This window comes from Malurus melanocephalus, unplaced genomic scaffold (genome assembly GCF_030028575.1).
Source record: "Malurus melanocephalus ecotype Western Australia unplaced genomic scaffold, MMel_1.1 scaffold_74, whole genome shotgun sequence".
NCBI classification, from domain to species: Eukaryota; Metazoa; Chordata; class Aves; order Passeriformes; family Maluridae; genus Malurus; species Malurus melanocephalus.
The window spans coordinates 1,765,740-1,783,383 of record NW_026623306.1 but is presented as its reverse complement, the minus strand read 5'-3'; the positions used below and the strand labels follow the sequence as shown (position 1 = coordinate 1,783,383).

At 44.2% G+C, this 17,644-nt stretch overlaps 2 protein-coding genes across 2 annotated transcripts in view; one reads left to right on the top strand and one right to left on the bottom strand.

Annotated features, from left to right (window-relative positions):
• Positions 1 to 3,661: 3,661 nt before the first annotated feature.
• Positions 3,662 to 17,644, bottom strand: part of LOC130574028 (translation initiation factor IF-2-like) — a 29,027-nt gene continuing 15,044 nt past the window's right edge. The window contains exon 2 of the mRNA XM_057366977.1: positions 3,662 to 4,600. Coding sequence (XP_057222960.1) covers positions 3,662 to 4,363 — 702 coding nt within the window. The 5' untranslated portion in view covers positions 4,364 to 4,600. The remainder of the gene's footprint in view (positions 4,601 to 17,644) is intronic.
• RNF11 (ring finger protein 11) overlaps positions 4,478 to 17,644 on the top strand; it is a 29,754-nt gene continuing 16,587 nt past the window's right edge. The window contains exon 1 of the mRNA XM_057367058.1: positions 4,478 to 4,600. Within this exon, the coding sequence (XP_057223041.1) occupies positions 4,478 to 4,600 (123 nt within the window). The remainder of the gene's footprint in view (positions 4,601 to 17,644) is intronic.

The window sequence follows — 17,644 nt, the reverse complement described above, 5'->3', positions numbered from 1 at the left end:
TGCTTTGTTGCTTGGGTGTTTTAGTGCCAAAATAGATGTTCTTTTTGTTCTCTGTGGCACACAGTGTAGGTGCCCCAGTGCATGGAATAGGTAGGCATTACACTCCTTCCTGAAAAAACAGTTTGGAYCTGGGGAAAACCCTTGTAACAGCAGACAAGTTATTTTTGCCAGTAATGGAACACTTCTCCCTACCAAGACGGTATCTTTGGGATAAATTGATATAAGCRGCTATTTGTGATACCAGGATAATGCAGGCAGAAGTTTAAGTAATTTTTAGAAACATGAGTAAAATCCTGCATCACAAAGTACATTTCAGGGAAATATATTAGTTCCATAATTGCTTTCTARTGCTGCATTCACTCTGTCTCAGAAAACAATATGCAGTTGTAATATACACTGAGAAACGTCTAYGGTTCAGCTAAAATCAACAAAACTAAAAATAATCATGTGCATTTTAGAAGATGCCATGTTCTTTATAACCAGATAAATTAATTCCACCATTCCCATAATCAGATTCACATATATAATAGAAGAATGTAATTTACTTCCATTCTCCAAAGGTATACAAAGTCTTTTTTTTTTTCCTTCCAGAAAAAGGTTTTAAAATTGCATTGTGTTCTATTCACCAACATTAGCCGAGCAAACAGAGTTATCTCTGAAACCCTGGGTACCATGGCATGGAAAGATTGCACTCAGAAGCTAACTGGGCTTCTGTGTTCGAATTGGGAAAACAATCTTATCCAGAAGAAAGATAAGACATAATGTGAGATGATAAGTGCTGGGAAAATAAGCTTGATGGAAGAAAAGGAAGTGAAAAACTTTTCCATGCTGAGGACAGAAAAGGTCTTTCAAAAACTTTTGTTGAGCATGACATATTAAACATATCCAAAATGTTGTCCAACAATAACATGAGCATRGATCATGTAAAATGGTGTTATCAAAGGGTCTTTAATCTAAAAATTAGRTAATTTATGATGTCAATTTTGCAGAGAAACTCTTAACGAGAAAGACTTTTTATGTCCTCAGTGCATTTTAGATTTTCAACTCAAAAGGAAACAGATTTTTCAGTAAGATAGTTCTTCATCTCTGGCTACCTCATGYGAGTCTTAAGAACAGGGCAGTATGTACCTTGCCTCCCCTCATATCAAAAACTTATAAAATAAAACATAAACCTTGTCTGCATAGCTTAAAAACAKTTTTATTGAATTTCTGTTCTGTTTCAAAAGATAGATTTCACTWGGAAAATGCAAGCTTCCAAAAGGTGGTTAGGACAGATCTGTGCATGACATTGTATCAAGATGTACCAGAACCTGAATCCTCTATGCTGGCAAATTTCACACCATCCCCATTTCTGTTCTGACAACAGATTACRGCCAACTGTTTCAATGTCTACAGGTGAGAAAAAGTTTCATTGGCTGAGGTTGCCAGTTCTGTATTGATATTGGTTTGACACAGTTTTTGTATTTGTATTCATCTTTTCTATCTGTAGTTTCTAAGCAGCCCTAAACCACTACATGAACTTTCTTCCTCTATAGCAGCATTTGAAGGCTCCATTCTGGTAATTATTGTTCCCCAAACTAAGTAGAGGAAGTAAAAACCAGACAAAACTGAAGTAAAATCAGTTAAACAGCCCAATGGTTCCGCTAGAACACAGAAACCATACTCATAAATCACATCCTCTGAGGACCCATCCATCTGCTTCCTCGTCCACCAACCTGCAAAAAGGGTGGTAGCAAAAGCAGTAGGCTCACAGCTACACCTCAGCATACACAGGGATATTAAAAGACATTTGTGAACATAAGAATTTTTCCATCTCCTGGACTGTGGTACAACTTTTGAGCTGGTGGTGCAAAGCCATTATTAATGGTCTACCTGACACAACAGGAGGGAATGGCCTGGAAAACCAGTGCCTTCAACCATCTCCACTCCAAAGAAYCCAGGCATGACTGGTTTCTCTGGAGGCTTTTCCTCCATCAGAGCTCTCAYAGGGGCAGTCTGTCATATTGCAAAGCCAAATGTGAACTGCTGYTGCCTCTTTGGTCTCTGTGAGTCCACCATGAAAAGCAGATCTCTTCTGGCACTTGGTGAGTCTGCATTTCTTAAAAGGTGCCCAGATTTGGAGCATCCTGTACCTGCTAACAAGAAAGTTTAACTGGGCTTGGCAGCAATACCTTCTGGAGACCTGCCTCAAGATAAACAAAGGCAACATCTGTATTGTGGGACCCAGAGGAGATCCCATGTATGTCCTGACTGTGTATCAGGATGAGACCAGGGATCCATGTTTGCACTCTGGTTTCCAAAGAAAGGCTAAGGATGTGGCCAGGGATCCATATTTGCACTCTGGTTTCCAAAGGAAGGCTAAGGATGAGACCAAGGATCCATGTTTGCACTCTGGTTTCCAAAGGAAGGCTACCTCACCAGCAGGGACGCACCACGTGTTTCCATCAGACCTCCTCACTGTACAGGATCACAACTCCAACGCACAGTGTGACCTGTAGTCTTCACTGAACTTCACCAGTGACACTGCCCAAGCCTCAGAAACAAAAAAAACAAGAAAACAAAACAAGAAACAACAGCTGAATAAATAAATAAGTCTTTCTAGTTGCCCGTAATCTTGTTCCCAATGTTGCCACTGCACAACTGAAAATACYCGTGACAGCACTGGCGTTTCATCACCAGATTCTCACAGCAGACAGCTCTGACATTGCCTTAACCTTCATATCCTGACTGGGTGAGGCAGTGGCTCGCTGGATCCCCTCCAACAATTGCTTGCCTAATTCTACTAAACCAAGCCAACAGACTCATAGGATAAACACCCAAATGAGCAAGCCACGTACAACAGTCATTATTGACAATGCACCATTGCAAAGCCTCTCCATCTTGAAAACACTCACAATTCCTGCCCCTTTTTCATTTTCCTTGAAAAGCCTGAAACTGTGGTAGAACACCGTAAATGGCAGCAGCCACAGGCTTCACACTGGGGTTATTTAATTTACCCATTGATAAGCAGCAAAACAAACCTCCCTAAGCACTAATAAAATGAAATATCCAAGAATGATCTCATAYGGATAATCAGCAAAAAGCCTGATCCCAGACTGAAGTCCACCAGCAAAGRCTRTGGAGCCAAATATGTCATTGTGAACACAGGTTTGTAACTCTGACCCAAATGAGAGCTCTGGTGCAAAGCAGGCCTGAGCTGTATCAGCAGAGAACTTGSTGATAAGCAGCAGCCACGCTGTACTGCTCTACAGGCTGGACTTTCTATCTGTTCTCATCTGCACCAACTTTGCTTCACTTTAAAAACTGGATTTTAAAATATTTTCCATGGSGTGAATGTGAAAGCCAAGGAGGGATTTTAAGGAACCATCACAGATGACCAAGCTGGGAAGAACACTAATAGGGCCACCCTGTGCTGGCACACCAGTACAGTGACACAGGGGCACTCCCTCTCCTGAAATTTGCATTTATCAATACTCACCCATACTTATATCCAAATATGAATATATTTTTATGAAAAAAAAATGAGCTAAATATGTGGTTTTCAAGACTATCTGATTATCACGTGAAAAAAAAAAAACCCTTTAGAAAAAAAAAAACCCTTTAGAAAAAAACCCTTTAAAAAAGCCAAGTGCCTGTTGCTGGTTTTGCCCCACACTGGGGTTCAGTGCCCTGTCCCTACACTGACCGTGCCCCCCGGGTCACGCCAGCGGCCAGCACAGGGAACCCCCTTCCCTGCCTGGGGACCCGCCCGCGGGGGAACCCTCGGGAAGGTCCCTGGGCCTCGCCCAAACCCCCCCAAGCCGAGGTGGGTCGGGGGGTCCGGGGGATCCCCGCTGCTGCCGCCCCGTCCCGKCCCGTCCCGCCCCACCGGGCCCGAGCGGCCGCTGGCTCCGCCATGCCCGGAACACAAACAAACACCGCGCTCAGGGGCGGAGCGAAGCGGCTCCCACCATTTTGGGGCCGGGGGAGSCCAGCAGGCGGCCGGGTCCCCCCAGTCCGTCCTGTCCCGTCCCGCCTCGTCCCGCCGGGGGCGGGCAGGGCTGTCCCCGCGGCGGGGCCGGGGGCGCGGAGCCGAGCAAGGCCCCACGGCTGCTCCCCGGGCCCGGCGGGGAGGGGTGAGAGGAGGAGCCAGGGCGGCCCGTGCGACAAAGCTCAGTGCGCAGGGAGCTGGTGACCGGGAAGCAGAACCGCGCCGGGCAGCCGCGGGGCGGGCGGACCCACCGGAGCCCGCTGCCCCACGGGGGGTGGGAGGCCCGTCCTGCCGCCCCCCCGGCTCGGGGGTCGGGGCGGCTGCGGAGCGGAGAGGAGCGGGAGGCGGCCGGGCTGCTGCTGCTGCTAAGCCGCTTAGGGCCGGGGCTGGCATGAGCCTCCCCGGCGGGGCGGCTGCGGGCTGCGCGCTGCGGCGGGGAGGCTGAGGGCGCGGATCCGCCGCCGGAGCGGGAGGAGGCGGAGGGGGGGCCGCGCTCCCCCCGGGAAGATGGGGAACTGCCTCAAGTCCCCCACCTCGGATGACATCTCGCTGCTGCACGAGTCCCAGTCGGACAGAGCCAGCTACGGAGACGGGGCTGAGCCGGATCAGGAGCCGCCGCCGCCATATCAGGTAGGGAAGGGGGCGGGAGCGGGGCCGGGGGCCGCGGGGCTCCTCCGGGGCGGGGGGAGCGGGGCTGCTCGCCCGGGGGCCGCCGCCGCCTCCCCGCCGCCGCCGCTCCGGCGCTRGGCGGCCCGAACCTCTCCCTTTCCGCCCGCACGTAGCGCGGGGGAAGCCGCTTTGTCTGGGCCGGTGCCGGCGCTCCGGGCGGGCGGTCGGCGCGGTGCCGCCGGCGGGGCGGGGGGCGGAGGGCAGGGGCCGCCCGGCCGGTGCCGCGTCCTTTGTTGCCGCCGGCGGTGACATCACCGTCTGGCGCGGGGACGCTCCGGGACGGGGACCGCGGGCCCTGCCCGGGCTTTGTCCGGGCCCGCTCGCACCGCTCCCGTATTTTTAGCAGCATCTGATCCCCACTAAGTAACTCCCCCAGCGCAGGGGATCCTGTTTCCCTCCGTCCTGTGGGGCACCGGCGGGGAAGTGTTTCCCATTGTTCGGTGGGGTTTCTTTTTTTAATGTGTCTGTGGGAATCTGTTAATTTACATCTTGATGACGAATCAGGGGGAAAGAAGGGAAAGGCCGGGTATTTGCTTTGATGGCTTTGCTGACAGCAGAGGATAACGCCGATGTGGAGGGGGAGATGGCGTTGATGTGAAAGGCTGTGCTTGGCCGCCTCTGGAAGGGATGGACACGGAAAGGGGACCTGAACTTGGGGTTGCACTTGTCTGCTCCCTGTGATCTTTTCCCCCACCTACAGAAATGTGTATTGACCTAAACAAGCCTTCTACAGCACTGAAAAACAAAAAGGAAAACCATCCAGCGGTGGAACTGCACATTCTGTTCGAGTTTTGAAAGTATTTTCCTATCTGGGATAATAGCATACATTCCAGAGGGATCTACAGAAACGGCAGTCGAAACACACATTCTGGGGGGGTGACTTGAGAGGTGTGTGTGTTCTAGGATGGGAGTCATTCCGTAATTGCAGACCCTGATGTGTAATTAACAAAATTGCAGGAAGTATTTAACCGGACAGGCGTGTAATCTACAAATGCTTKAACAAGTTCAAGAATTCCACCCCGATAGGAGCCCCATAAGTGTTGAAGAGAGGCCCTACACGTAGCAGCCCTTGCTGGTGCCCTGAAGCTGCTCTGGTGTTTCTTGGCAGTGAGTGCSTGATTGTTTTGTTTGGGTGCGAAAGCTGAATGTTACAATAAATTCTGGGATGTGAGGAATTTATTTTCTGATTTCTGAGCTATGTCTGCTGAAGTCCAGTAAACAGAAAGTGCTTGGTGGCAGATCAAGTTTTTCAAAGCTTGTGTTGTTCTAAATTAAGCCTGAATTGTCTGTGAGGCTTAGGAATGCATTGTATTTTTGTCACATCAGCATAAAAGTTTGATTGTGCAGTATCTGTTATTCTAGGAAGACTTTTGGAAGGATTTTTTTTGTTCTTACCCTTTGAAAACAACCTGTTAGCTCTTGTAAGAGTCACCAATCAAGTATATATTTTATGCAGGCCTTGTGTGGATGTCATTGTAGGTAAARCACCTCCTCTCATCAGAGGTTTTTAAATTTTTTTTTTTTATGAAGAAGTTATCTTTGAGTGCGGGTGGTTGAGAACACGACAGACGGTAAAATAAATGAACCCACAGGTGTTTATTATTGAGTAAGTTTATTCATAGCAAACCTTCCCTCATCTGAAGAGAGCTGTGCAGCATCAGGTGATGTGCCCACAGGCACTTGGCCGTGTCAAACATCACTGTCTGTCCTGAAAGCTCCTCTGCTGATCCTGGCAGTTCCTAAAGCTTCAGCTTAGGGTAGCCTTAAGTGTCTCATAGTTAAAATCAAAGCTACTCTTTYTTTTGAACCACAGTGGTTTGTGACTTTAAAAAAAAATAGGCCTTACCTACAATATTATGCAGCATTTCATGCACTTTGAGGTTGAGGGGATTTATAATTTTAATTTGGTAAATGTTTACAAGAAACACAAGTATGTATGAACAATTGCTGATGCTCCAGTATTACTTTTGTGCTAGCAATAGGTCACTCATTTTAACTTTCAAGTGGAAGCTTAGCTTCAGTGTCACAAATGGGAATTTAAGAATTGTGCCCTTGTTCCTGATAATTACTTCTTTTGGTGTCTTAACCAGAGTTAGTGTATAATGTGTAGGCATTGGGAATAAAATCAAGGAAGAGGATAAAATGAGTTTGAAGACTTGTTTGTTGCAACTAGCCTCAAGAAACTGGAAGTTGAACAGTTTGAATGCCAGTTGCTGAAATTTCAGCTGCAAAATGGACATGTTTTAGAAGAGATTAAAATCAGATATATCTGTTGTTCTGGGGTTTGCAGCATAATGTGTCAACTTCCTGAACAGCTCTTGCAAGGTATGCAAACTAGGGGAAGGAAGCTTGTTGGGTGAAGATGTGCAGTTGTAGAAGATGACTTCTTTATTTTTTTGACATTTAAAATACTTTCTCGTGATCTGACAGGGTTGTGCTGTGGGCATTCACGTGGGAATCTTCTTATGCAAAAGTTTTTATTTACCTATTGATTTCCAACTGCAAAATGTACCCCCAATAATAATTTCAGTATAGCATGTCAAATTTCTTTGATCAGTGAGTGCTATTAAACTAACTGTGTAAAATTCCTACTTCCAGAAGCRGGGTTGAGAATTGGATTGACAGTATGGGCACATGGAATAACAGKGAACAACTTCCATTGAGAGGCTCTGCAAATACCTGTCTCTTGGTTTCTGTGGCAGTGCATGTTACCAGCTGCTGCAGAAAGGCCTCAGAGAGGAAGCATCTTTTTAAAGTTATCTGAGTAAATGAGAAAGTGGCCCATTAAAGCATCAGACATTTTCCTGTGCATTGAGCTTAACGGCTAACGTGGGAAATWATGAAAACACACCAAAAAAAGAGTGTGTTTTCATGGTGGGGAGGAAGGAAGTGATTTCAAGAGTGGACCAACATTTTCATAGACAGATGCTAATTTTGAATGCCTCCATTTTAGAACCCAGAAATTACAACTGCTTTTCTAAGTGTTAAGAACATGCAGCTCCATTTTTAACCAGGGAATCTGTGATTAGGAAAGAGTTAGCTTTGGTTTTGTTTTTTTTTTTCTCAAGTCCTCAAAATTGAGTATGCTTTCAAGTTTGTTTTCCTTTTTGGTGTATGACTTCTTCACCATCTGTTGGCAATATGCCTTCTGCTGTTTTTCCATAGAAGTTCACTGGGTTTTTTTTCAGTTTCTCTCACTTCTAGTAGTTCTTCTCAAAGACTTTATTTTACAGAACAGATGTATCCCTTTTCTTAATCCTTGTCTCRTATTTCTGTTCTTAAATAGTTCCTTAATAGCTGTAGGAAATAATTTGCCATTTTATTTAATTTTGGAATTTTTGCACAGTGAAATACAGAATGCTTTACACCTTTTCTCCCTAAGTTTTGAAAAGGTGTTACTATGGACAAAATACACTGCAGTCTTCTAATAAAGAAGTACAGCATTTGCATGGTGTTGATACTAAACTAATAAAAGCACRTTTAATATGTTGATGTGGTAGATAGACTGAAAAATGTTTTACCAGCTTACCTAAAGAGCTCCAGACCTGGTACTTGTCTGGTACTTCATACCACCTTGKGTTGTCTTACAGGCCTAGATAAAATGTTTCAGTGGATCTAGTGGATTTTTTTCTTYTTTTTTTATTTGGAGGGATTAATTTAAAACCTTTTGGCCTGGACACTCATTTGATTTYGCTGTAGGCACAAAATGAGACGAGAGATCACAAACATGAGCTTAACCCAATGCTGTGCTCCCATAATCCTCCAAAAGCTGTTGGGGACAGCAGGTTTTGAAAGTGTAATTTAGGATGTCTCATGGCTTGTGTTAAAACTCAGGTTGCTGCAATAGCCTCCTCTGTTAACTGAGTGTCACCTGTACACTCTCTACACATCCTCATCCCTCTGTCTTGTCGTGCTTCATTCCAGCCGTCCCCAGCTCAGGGAGGTGGCACAGCAGCCTGTCCTGACAGGATCCCCTSAGCCTGAGCACAGCACAGTAGGTGCAGCCTTGGAGGTGCTGAAGGAGTGCCCAGTTTGGGCAGTCAGAGAATCTTCTTGAGATAGTCCCCTCCATTTCTGTGTAAAACTTGCCCATGGATGAGAGTATTGGATGTCTTATGCTCAACAGCGAAACAAAGCCTTTGTTACACTCCYCTCTAACTTGAGTAATGTGTTACACCAGTGTTCTGATGCCATCTTTTCAAAGGTATGGTAATGAATATAATTAAAAATTGCTAGCCAAATTAATTCTGATCTAGGAGTCGCACCCCTTTCTAGAAACAGCTGACCAAAAATTCTCTTGGGCACCAATTGAAATGATTTATCATCTGTGATTGCATCTATTGAACAAGAGGACTGCAGCAGTGTAACAAGTTATAATCCACAGTGGAGTRGTTGTGCAAAGCTGGAACTCTTGGTCTGTGTTGGAGCAGCATGAAAGGGGGAAAGGTGCAGTGGGAAAACATTACATACAGAAAGCTCTCCATGCAAAAAGCAAACCAACTAGTAGGGTTACTTTTCATGTTCGAGAAAGCAGTATGTTTAGAAGTTGCTTATGCATGTCTTGCCTCATTTTTGCTTGTCCTCCACATCTTGGTGATGATGTGTATGAATTACAGTTGCACTTGTGGATGTGAACTGAAAAACCATTCCAATCTACAATTCCTTAGTCTGGTGGAAACATCAAAGGGCTTCAAACCCTTTGTCTTTTTTGCTGTATTGCTGGCTGGTGCCTTCTGGCAGCAGTGCCCAAGGTGAAGRTCAGCTGCAGTGAGGAGAGAAAGTGATGGAGGAGCTGAAGTTGAGAGTTTGCTGCATGGATGAGAAATGGTAGAGTTGCTAGTGATGTTTTGTGCTTCTCTTCAAGRATATGATTGCTTGAGTGACCTTATGTGACTCATTCTCACGAATGAAGAAGTGTTTTAGTAGTRTTCAGGAATAACATTTCTACCTGTGAAAGACCCAGCATTAAGTGATAAAGGTATTCCTGATAAATAGTTCTGATACAATKCAGACACCTGCATTCAGAAAATCTGTAAGTGCTTCATGTCTTATGCTGCAGTTCTGGTAAATTATTTGTATGTGCAAAGCAATAAACCTCTTTTTTTAACATCAATATAGGGCTGTACAGTTCATTTTCCATACAGTAATGAAATATATGTACTATGAATGTCATTATAGCAAGATTATTTGATGAGTGAACAATATGCCATGACATTTCTTACTCTTCCACAGCTGAAGAATGTGGCAAGTTGTCTAGAGAGTTCTATTGCTGGCAAACAGTTGTAGATGAAAAGTTTCTTGAGGGTGCTAAGTCTAAACTTCCTTTCTTGACAACAGTTAGCAAAAGCCTGCACCTGTATTTCCTGTCTCAGTGCACACTGGTTTCAGCTTAGCCTGCCATGCTGGCTGATGGCAGCTGTCTTTCATTTTGCTGGTGAAAAAAGCTAGTGGGGCCGAGGAGAAGAGAGAAGACAGGCCTGAAAATAAAAGATACTAACTATATAGTATCACAGGTAACTTCAATCTTGAAAACACCCATTCATAAACTGTTTTAATGAGTATTTTAATTAATATTTGTTGAATATCGTAATGCTTTATCTGCTTAAAATAGGTTTTAAATTATATGTGGTTAAAAATGTGTTRGACATGGCTAGAGGAGATGGGAAGTGTGCTGATGTTTGAATTCTTTGTGTTACCACCTTTCTTATAAAATTAGAGCTGATTTTTGGATTCAGTGTTGTTGATTTGGCAATTGGTAAGGATCTGTTCCTAACCACTCTGTCTAGAGAATTTTCCAAGGGGAATTTTGGAAAGAAGAGAATATGTTTATAATCACATTTGACAGAGTATTGCTTTCACATGRGTTTCTGCAAGAAGTGTCTTAAGTTGGATTAAGATGCTCTGCAAAGTCTGTTCCTGTCTTCCTGTGTCCCTGTTCATCACTTCAACAAAGGAAGGAAGCTCAGCTTAATGAGCACTTCTGCAGACCCTGTTAATGGTTGTAGTCAAACTGGTTGCAGAATGCGAGGTAAGGAAACTAAAAATAACAGCTCTTGCTTGTGGCAGACTTTGTGTCTTCCAGTCTTTGTGCTTGTCCTTGTTTCTGCCTCTCCATATGCACAAAGAGAAGTGTATTTGTATTTTGAAGAAGTAATAGTCTGTGGAATAGACTGAAGCAGATCAGCCATGACTTTTCTATGAGTTAATGAAACAGTTCCTCAGTGACCAAAGAATTATAAAATGAGAAGGTTTTTAGGGATGTCATGGCTGAGTAAGAATAAAACTTTTATCAGGGGAAAAAGCTGAAGAGTCACCATTGACTCTGAAAGGCAAAGCAAGCTTCGATCTCGATTTAGACAACAAGAAGAATTTGCCCTGATGTTATGAAGGTCTCAGAAGCAAAGATGTCTTGCTCCCGGAAGGTAGGATGTGTTTTTGTAGAAGATGTTGTCTAGTTCTACCTGCCTCTTGGGGGACAGCTGTAGCAACAACCTGTCCCAGCAGAACTAGAGTTCTGTGACTTCTTGCTGGGTAAAACTGCACTTCAACAAGAAAAACCCCAGCCCTGAGACTAAACAAAACAATATCCACCAAAAAACCCCACTSTAGCAGCCCTAGGATAAGCTATCATCATCCTTATTTTAATGTCTTCTGATCTGTTTGTAACTTTAGCAGACCACTTAACTGGTCTGTGCTTTAGTTTCTTCCCTGTAAAATGAGGAGGAAAGGAGTAATAAACTTTATCTTTAGTRCAGGCATGCTTAGTAATTTAATTCAAGTTTGTAAAGTGCTCAATGGTAATTTGATTTTTATAAAATAATGTTCCTCTATTACAAAAGGAACCTCTGCAGAAATTTATGACAAACCCAATACTGTAGAGAGGGAGCTTTATCAGAGGATCTGTTTAARACAGTAGATAAAGTCTCCTAAAATCTGCTTTGGAATCTGATAGTTCAGCGTTTATTTGGCAGCTTGCATTCCAGATGCATGATTAGTAGGAATGAAGAGGCTATGGGGATGGTAATAAGAAATCTTGCTTAATCRGGGTGATGAATCTTTGCTATGCTGGAAGATCATGCATTCTTTTGGACAAGCCAACCCAAACATGCAATACCACCCTCCCTAAAATCTAGGACCACCATGGATTTAGGAAGCTCTTCTGTTTCCCGTWTGTACCCCGGGTTCAGTGCTGTGATCAGCTGTTGCTGGCTGTACATCTGGAGTCAGTTTTTGACCCACAGAAAATAAACTACTTTTATGTTTTGAGGAGATAATGATCTGTGGAATGGACTAAAGCAAATCAACCGTGGCTTTCCTATGAACTAATGAAACAATTTCCAAGAGACCGAACGGTTACAGAGAGTGATTATTTTATTTACCAGCCCCTCCATAGGAATCTGCCAACCAYTCTGTTTCTCATCAGTGAAGAAGAAAGTCAGAATGCCGGTGGCATAAAAGCTGCTGGGCCGGGGTCCACACACGGTGACACGGACAAAGAGCAGATGCGTGCGGCAACTGGAGGAGGAGATAAAAGAGCCATCCTTTCAACCACAGCTGCGTCAGCCAAATCACAACCAGCTGGGTTATTGCACTGGGCATTTCTGCTGATCCACCACAATGCTCACGCATGCTCGGTGCGTGTCTGCAYGCACATGTACCCTCTGTCAAAGGSCAGGCTSATTTTTGAGCCTTCTCATCTTCCCYCTGTTCTTAGCCATTGGTTTAGTTGAGGGATGATGYAGACCCGAGGTGCCTGGGGGAGGACTGAAACTGTTGAAAAGATGAGAGAAACTGTGACTCAGGAAATTCAGTACCTCATCCATGCAGTAATGAATGTGCAGAGTATCATCCGTGCAATACTGAAACCTTAGTTTCCCGTGGTTGTGTTTTTTGGACACTGAAGTGGCCTCTGTGTCCTCTCATCTCCTTTGTGCTCAGATGGAGCAATTTGTATTTCTARAGGCATGGTTCAGGAGCAGTCCTTGCATGTAGTGCCCTGTACTCCAAGGCCAAATGCTCATGCAGGGACAGCTTCATCCTCAGTCAAAGACAAGTCTCAGCTGGCTGACAGTGCTGAGTTTGCCAGAGCTTGGGATTGTAGCTAGCCCACATGCCAGCAGCGTTTGCATGCTAGGAGAGGTCCTAGAAGCATCAAGGAAACGCCTGGTTTATGACTAATAAAATTTAATGAAGCTGCTTGACTATGCAGTTGTAAGCAAAAAATGAGTCAGTCTGTGTTGGTTTGGACAAAAGCAAGGAATCAACCRTGYATCAACTATGATTAAAACCATTACRTCTGCCACATTCTGYCAGTTTCTAATCTTTGTMGTGGAAAACTACTTAATAAAAATCAGACTAGARTATATCCCACAAATACATTACAGGGTAGCTACTGTTCAAGTATATATAGCTCTATGGAGACTGTAAGGTGTCCCTGTAGTCCTCCCCACTATCACTCTGTGTGGTTCTCCAGATGATTTGTGTGCAATCTCTAGCCAGAAGGAAATGGAGCAATATTTCTCTGTATTTATTCCCATAAGATGTGTCTTGGTAGTGGGGATACAAATCTCCTATGAGTCAGTGTGTGAGCATTGCAGAATTGGATGAGGTTGGGTGCTCTTGCCCTTTCTGTTTCAGAGCTGTGGGAGGSTTATCTAAGAGATCAAAGTGCATCRGATTCCATTATTTCAGTATCTRTGGGACAGTATAATGCATGAATACTCTGGGACGATGCCTGTGTCTGACTTCTATTCATCACTGTAATTAAAACCAGATACAGAGCTTGTTCTGTGCACTGAACGTTAATCACAGTGTTTTATTAACACGGTTGTCGAAATCTTTAATTCAGACATCGTATAATTTTGCAATATAGATTAAGACCAGTATTTATTTTGCCTGAATACACTAATTTTATTTCAAGTTCAGAAAGAGAAGTGATTGCACTCAGGTTTTGAAACGAGTGCAAGCGTTGCATGACTGCAGACATACCAAACTGCTAAACTGGTTTGGTCTGTACTGTTGCTTAACAAAAAGCAGTGAACTGCTGTATTCAGTGGAATATACATAAAAGGCTCAGCAAACTAATGCTCTAAATTCAGATTTAGYTAAGACACTGAAATTAATATTTTAACATCTGTAGACTTTATTTTATGCTCTTTAGCAGTACTTGCTTAATTGYCACTGCCAGTTTCTGATGTTTTGGGATTTCCCTTGGTTGTTTTCTGTTTAAATATTACTATTTGTATTGCAGTTGCATCCATATATCTTCAGTTTAGCTTATGAAATATGACTTAAGGCATTGCTTTAGTGTCTGYTTCAYGGAGTTCTTTAATGTTGCATCTATWTATTTGGAGAMCTTGATGCAGTTGTGGATTGTCCCGTGGAGAGTGGTGTACTTGAAAGTATATTACCCTTCTTGGAAGGGAGCAGAACCAGTTTTAAAATTCAAGCAAAAGTACTTACTTTCAAGTTAACTGTTAATTGTTTTCTTGGTTAGTGCTTTTTCASCTCTCAGTTCCTGGCTTTTTGAGGYTCTGTGGGCAGTTTTGACTGTGCTCACAATAATAATGAATAATGAAATTCCCTCTGTATTCACTAAACTGAAATGCAAGCCCACACTACTAGACCATTTTGAGGGGTCTGCTGATCAGAAGCTGGTCATAGGTAGTGTTGTACTGAAGTCAGTCCTGAGCTGAGGAAACTCTTCTGCTCTGATCTCTAGGCTCACCTCTTCAGCTAATGGCACCTTCAGGATGCTGCAGTGGCTCAGCTGCCCAGGTACCCCCAGGGGCTGGGCTGAGTTTGATGGTGGCCTTTGGCCCAAAACTGAGTGAGGTGCTTGGTCATTCTCCTGCCCTTGACTGGAAGGGAATGTGGTACTTAATCCGTCAAARTGGATGCATGCAGTAGCTCACCTGGAGTTGTGCTGGGTTATGTGTAATCATTCCAGCCACAAATGAGRTGCAGGGAGGGATTTTATGTTATGTCTGAATATAGACAAACTCCTTGAAATTTTGGAGACCTGAGGTTGTATTTATTTTACTGTGTGGCTAATCTGCTCAGAGTAAGTTTGGTATACCAAAGAATGCCCATTCCTCTGTAAATTTAGTGAGTTTCTCCGTTTAAAGTAGATGGAGACAGGTATTCAAAGAGACAGTGTTTAATGGYGAGTTTTGTTTTTAAAAGTCCTTTAGGAAACAAAAAATTATTATCCACACAAAATTTCATGCTCCGAGTAATCTTTTATTTCCTCTAGAAGCTGTAATCTTGTTCAATGAGTAACCTGGTTTTTCCTGCCTCCCAGAAGAAGCAAGATGACCTAGATCTAGAGCTTCCTGGGGAAAAGTTCACTTTACCCTATATATAGCGTCTCCTACCTGAAGTGTCTTTAGGTAGCTGTCATTTATTCTGAGTGGATGAGCTGAAGGAGAAAAGGGCTGTAGTTTTAGGCTGAGGTAGGAAAGGAGGGTGTTCTATCCCTGCTTTTTTGGGGAGTCTGTCTCACACMCATGTCACTGGCTGGATTCCAGCCTGGTGAAGGCCAGACTTGCCAAATTCCAGCTGAAACACAGAACTTCATGTCTCTGTGTYTCCTCAATGTGCTGGAGCTGGATAATGACAACTACCTCTGGCTTAAGGAGTGAACTGGACCCCGCCTTTGTGGCAGCAGGAGTTTCTGCACAGGACTCAGAACGTGATGTCCTGGGGTCAGTGTGTTCTTTGCTCCAGTCAGATCACACAGATGGAGACTCCTCTGCGCAGTGCTGTTGGCACAGTGGTGTTTTTATTGGAAAGCAAAAACTGGGAAAATGGTAGTAACAACTACATCACAGATGCTACCAAGCAGGCTGTTGGTGCTGAGGGATCAGGCAAGTGTTTCCACCTCAGGGTAATGAGTCAAACAATGAAGTGTACTGTGGGCTGAGGGAAACCTGTCCATCCCTTTGTCAGCATGAGGCTTTTTTTAGATACRGGAGAGTTTATCTGAGTCCATCAACACCTTGAGTGGCTCAGGCTTCTGCAGCCTTTCTGGGGTGAGAAGGTGCTTTCCAAGTGCCTGAGGAAAGTGCCACTGCCTAAGGATATCACTTACTCCTCTCCTGGGTCCTTCACCACACCAGGACTGGTGCCAGTGGAACCCATCRGTGCTCCTGTGGTGGGCTGTGTACACCTCTGGCAAGTGGAGAAACCAGCATCTGTGTTCATTTAACTTGATGGCAGGATCCTGCTCCAGCATTTAAAAATAATGACTTTGACAGGCCCAGCTCAGGAATGGCCCAGCCAAGGCCTGAGGAGAGGCTCGGGAGTTATCTCTGTGTTCAGTAGACCACTGGCTGAARCCAGGCAGAAGTGTGGTGTGCCTCGTGCTCAGTGTTGTGTGTGTCTGTGTTTCTGGCACAACAAGGTCTGATCTAACCATCCACTGCCACCAAAAAGGGATTGCTTTGCTTTTCCCTCCTGTTTTCCGCATGGAGCCGTGTTCTCTACAGTCACTCCATCGTGGTTCTGATGCTTGGCAAGTCAGCTTGTACCATTCAGGTGTCTGAAATGGTTGTCTTATTCTTCCTCCTGTCAGATTGGTGAAAAGAGCTGACTTCCTGGTGGAGTTTGGATTTATCAGCACTTTGCCACTTGCATTTTTCTTYGTGACATCTGTGGAGAGGTACAGAGGTGTCAGGTGTTAGATGTGTACTATTRCTACCAAATATTAGAGAAATTTTGGCTTTTCCATGTTGAAATTAAGGCTGTACATGGACTTAACTGTGTACCAGAGCATGCACAGAATGAGTATCTGCTACGGGTTTGGGCAGTGAGTGCATTTGGAAATGGTCAGTGCATGAAATGGTCAGTGCAGTCTAAAGGTCCCATTTCTAACTTCAGCAGGGTGGAGATTTCAGTTGGRGGGATTTTGCTGCTTCAGGACAAATTGCTGATGTGGACAAAGCCTTAATTCTTTATTTCTTAAATGTGATCTTTCTGGTTTAAGGAAAAAAAACACAAACCCAGAACAAAACATAATGAAAGAATTCAAGTTTTTCTACCACAACCATCTTTAAAGATGCTTGAATGCTTTTCCATGCTATTTTTCTTRTTAAAGAAGCTTCATTAGTGTTACCTAACAGTTCATGAGCAGACGTGGTAAGTGCAGGAGTGGCTGGAGACTTTCACAGCCTGTTCATATTGTGCAGCAGACTGTGGTGTCCCTTGGGACACAACTGACCACAGTAACATCATTGATCTGCGTCATGGGTGCTGCTCTGCTTCTTTCCTCACACAAGCCTTCCAGTTATGACTCTGTGGATGCTTTCCAAAGTCTGAGCATTGCTTGGCAAGCTTTGTCACTGCTGTTAGGAGTTTGRTTACCTTTGTGTGTATGTGAGGACTGCCAGTGTCTGTGGCTTTTAATAAAACAGCCTCCCTGTTGTCTAAAATGTTTAGAATTAAGAAATTATGTAAGTATGCAAGAGCAGGAGCTAGGCTGTCTGCCTCGATTTGACAGTCCTGTTTCATATGTTGTGACTCCTTATTCTAGTTTGGCATCTCAGAGGAGGCCACTGGTTTCCTGTTGAAGCCAGTCTTAAAGCAAATTAAGGGACAAAACCCCAGTCTAGAARATAAATTTGAGAAGCAAATCTTGCTGCTTCTTCATGCAGCATTACCAGTTCTTCTTCTTTCTGGAGTAATGCCGTGCTCTTAGGTATCTCAACGCCCCTTGCTCAGTGCCTTTSTGTTCAGCTTTCTGAATTCAGAACAAGGAATGTTGAACATGAGCAGTAAATGCCATCTTTACAGCCTTTTTGATATGCTTTAACTATGTTGGATCAGGCTTAGTTTTTGGCTTGGAGACCTACCAAAGAAACCCCAAAGCCACMAGAGATGGGGCTGCTGGGACTGGGAGGACACCTCAATTTGTTGGTCATATTCCTCATTGCGAGGGCTGTAGGGCACTGCAAAGCTGTAGAAGTTGTTTTGTGAATGAGATTGCTTGCTGCCAGTAAGGTTTCC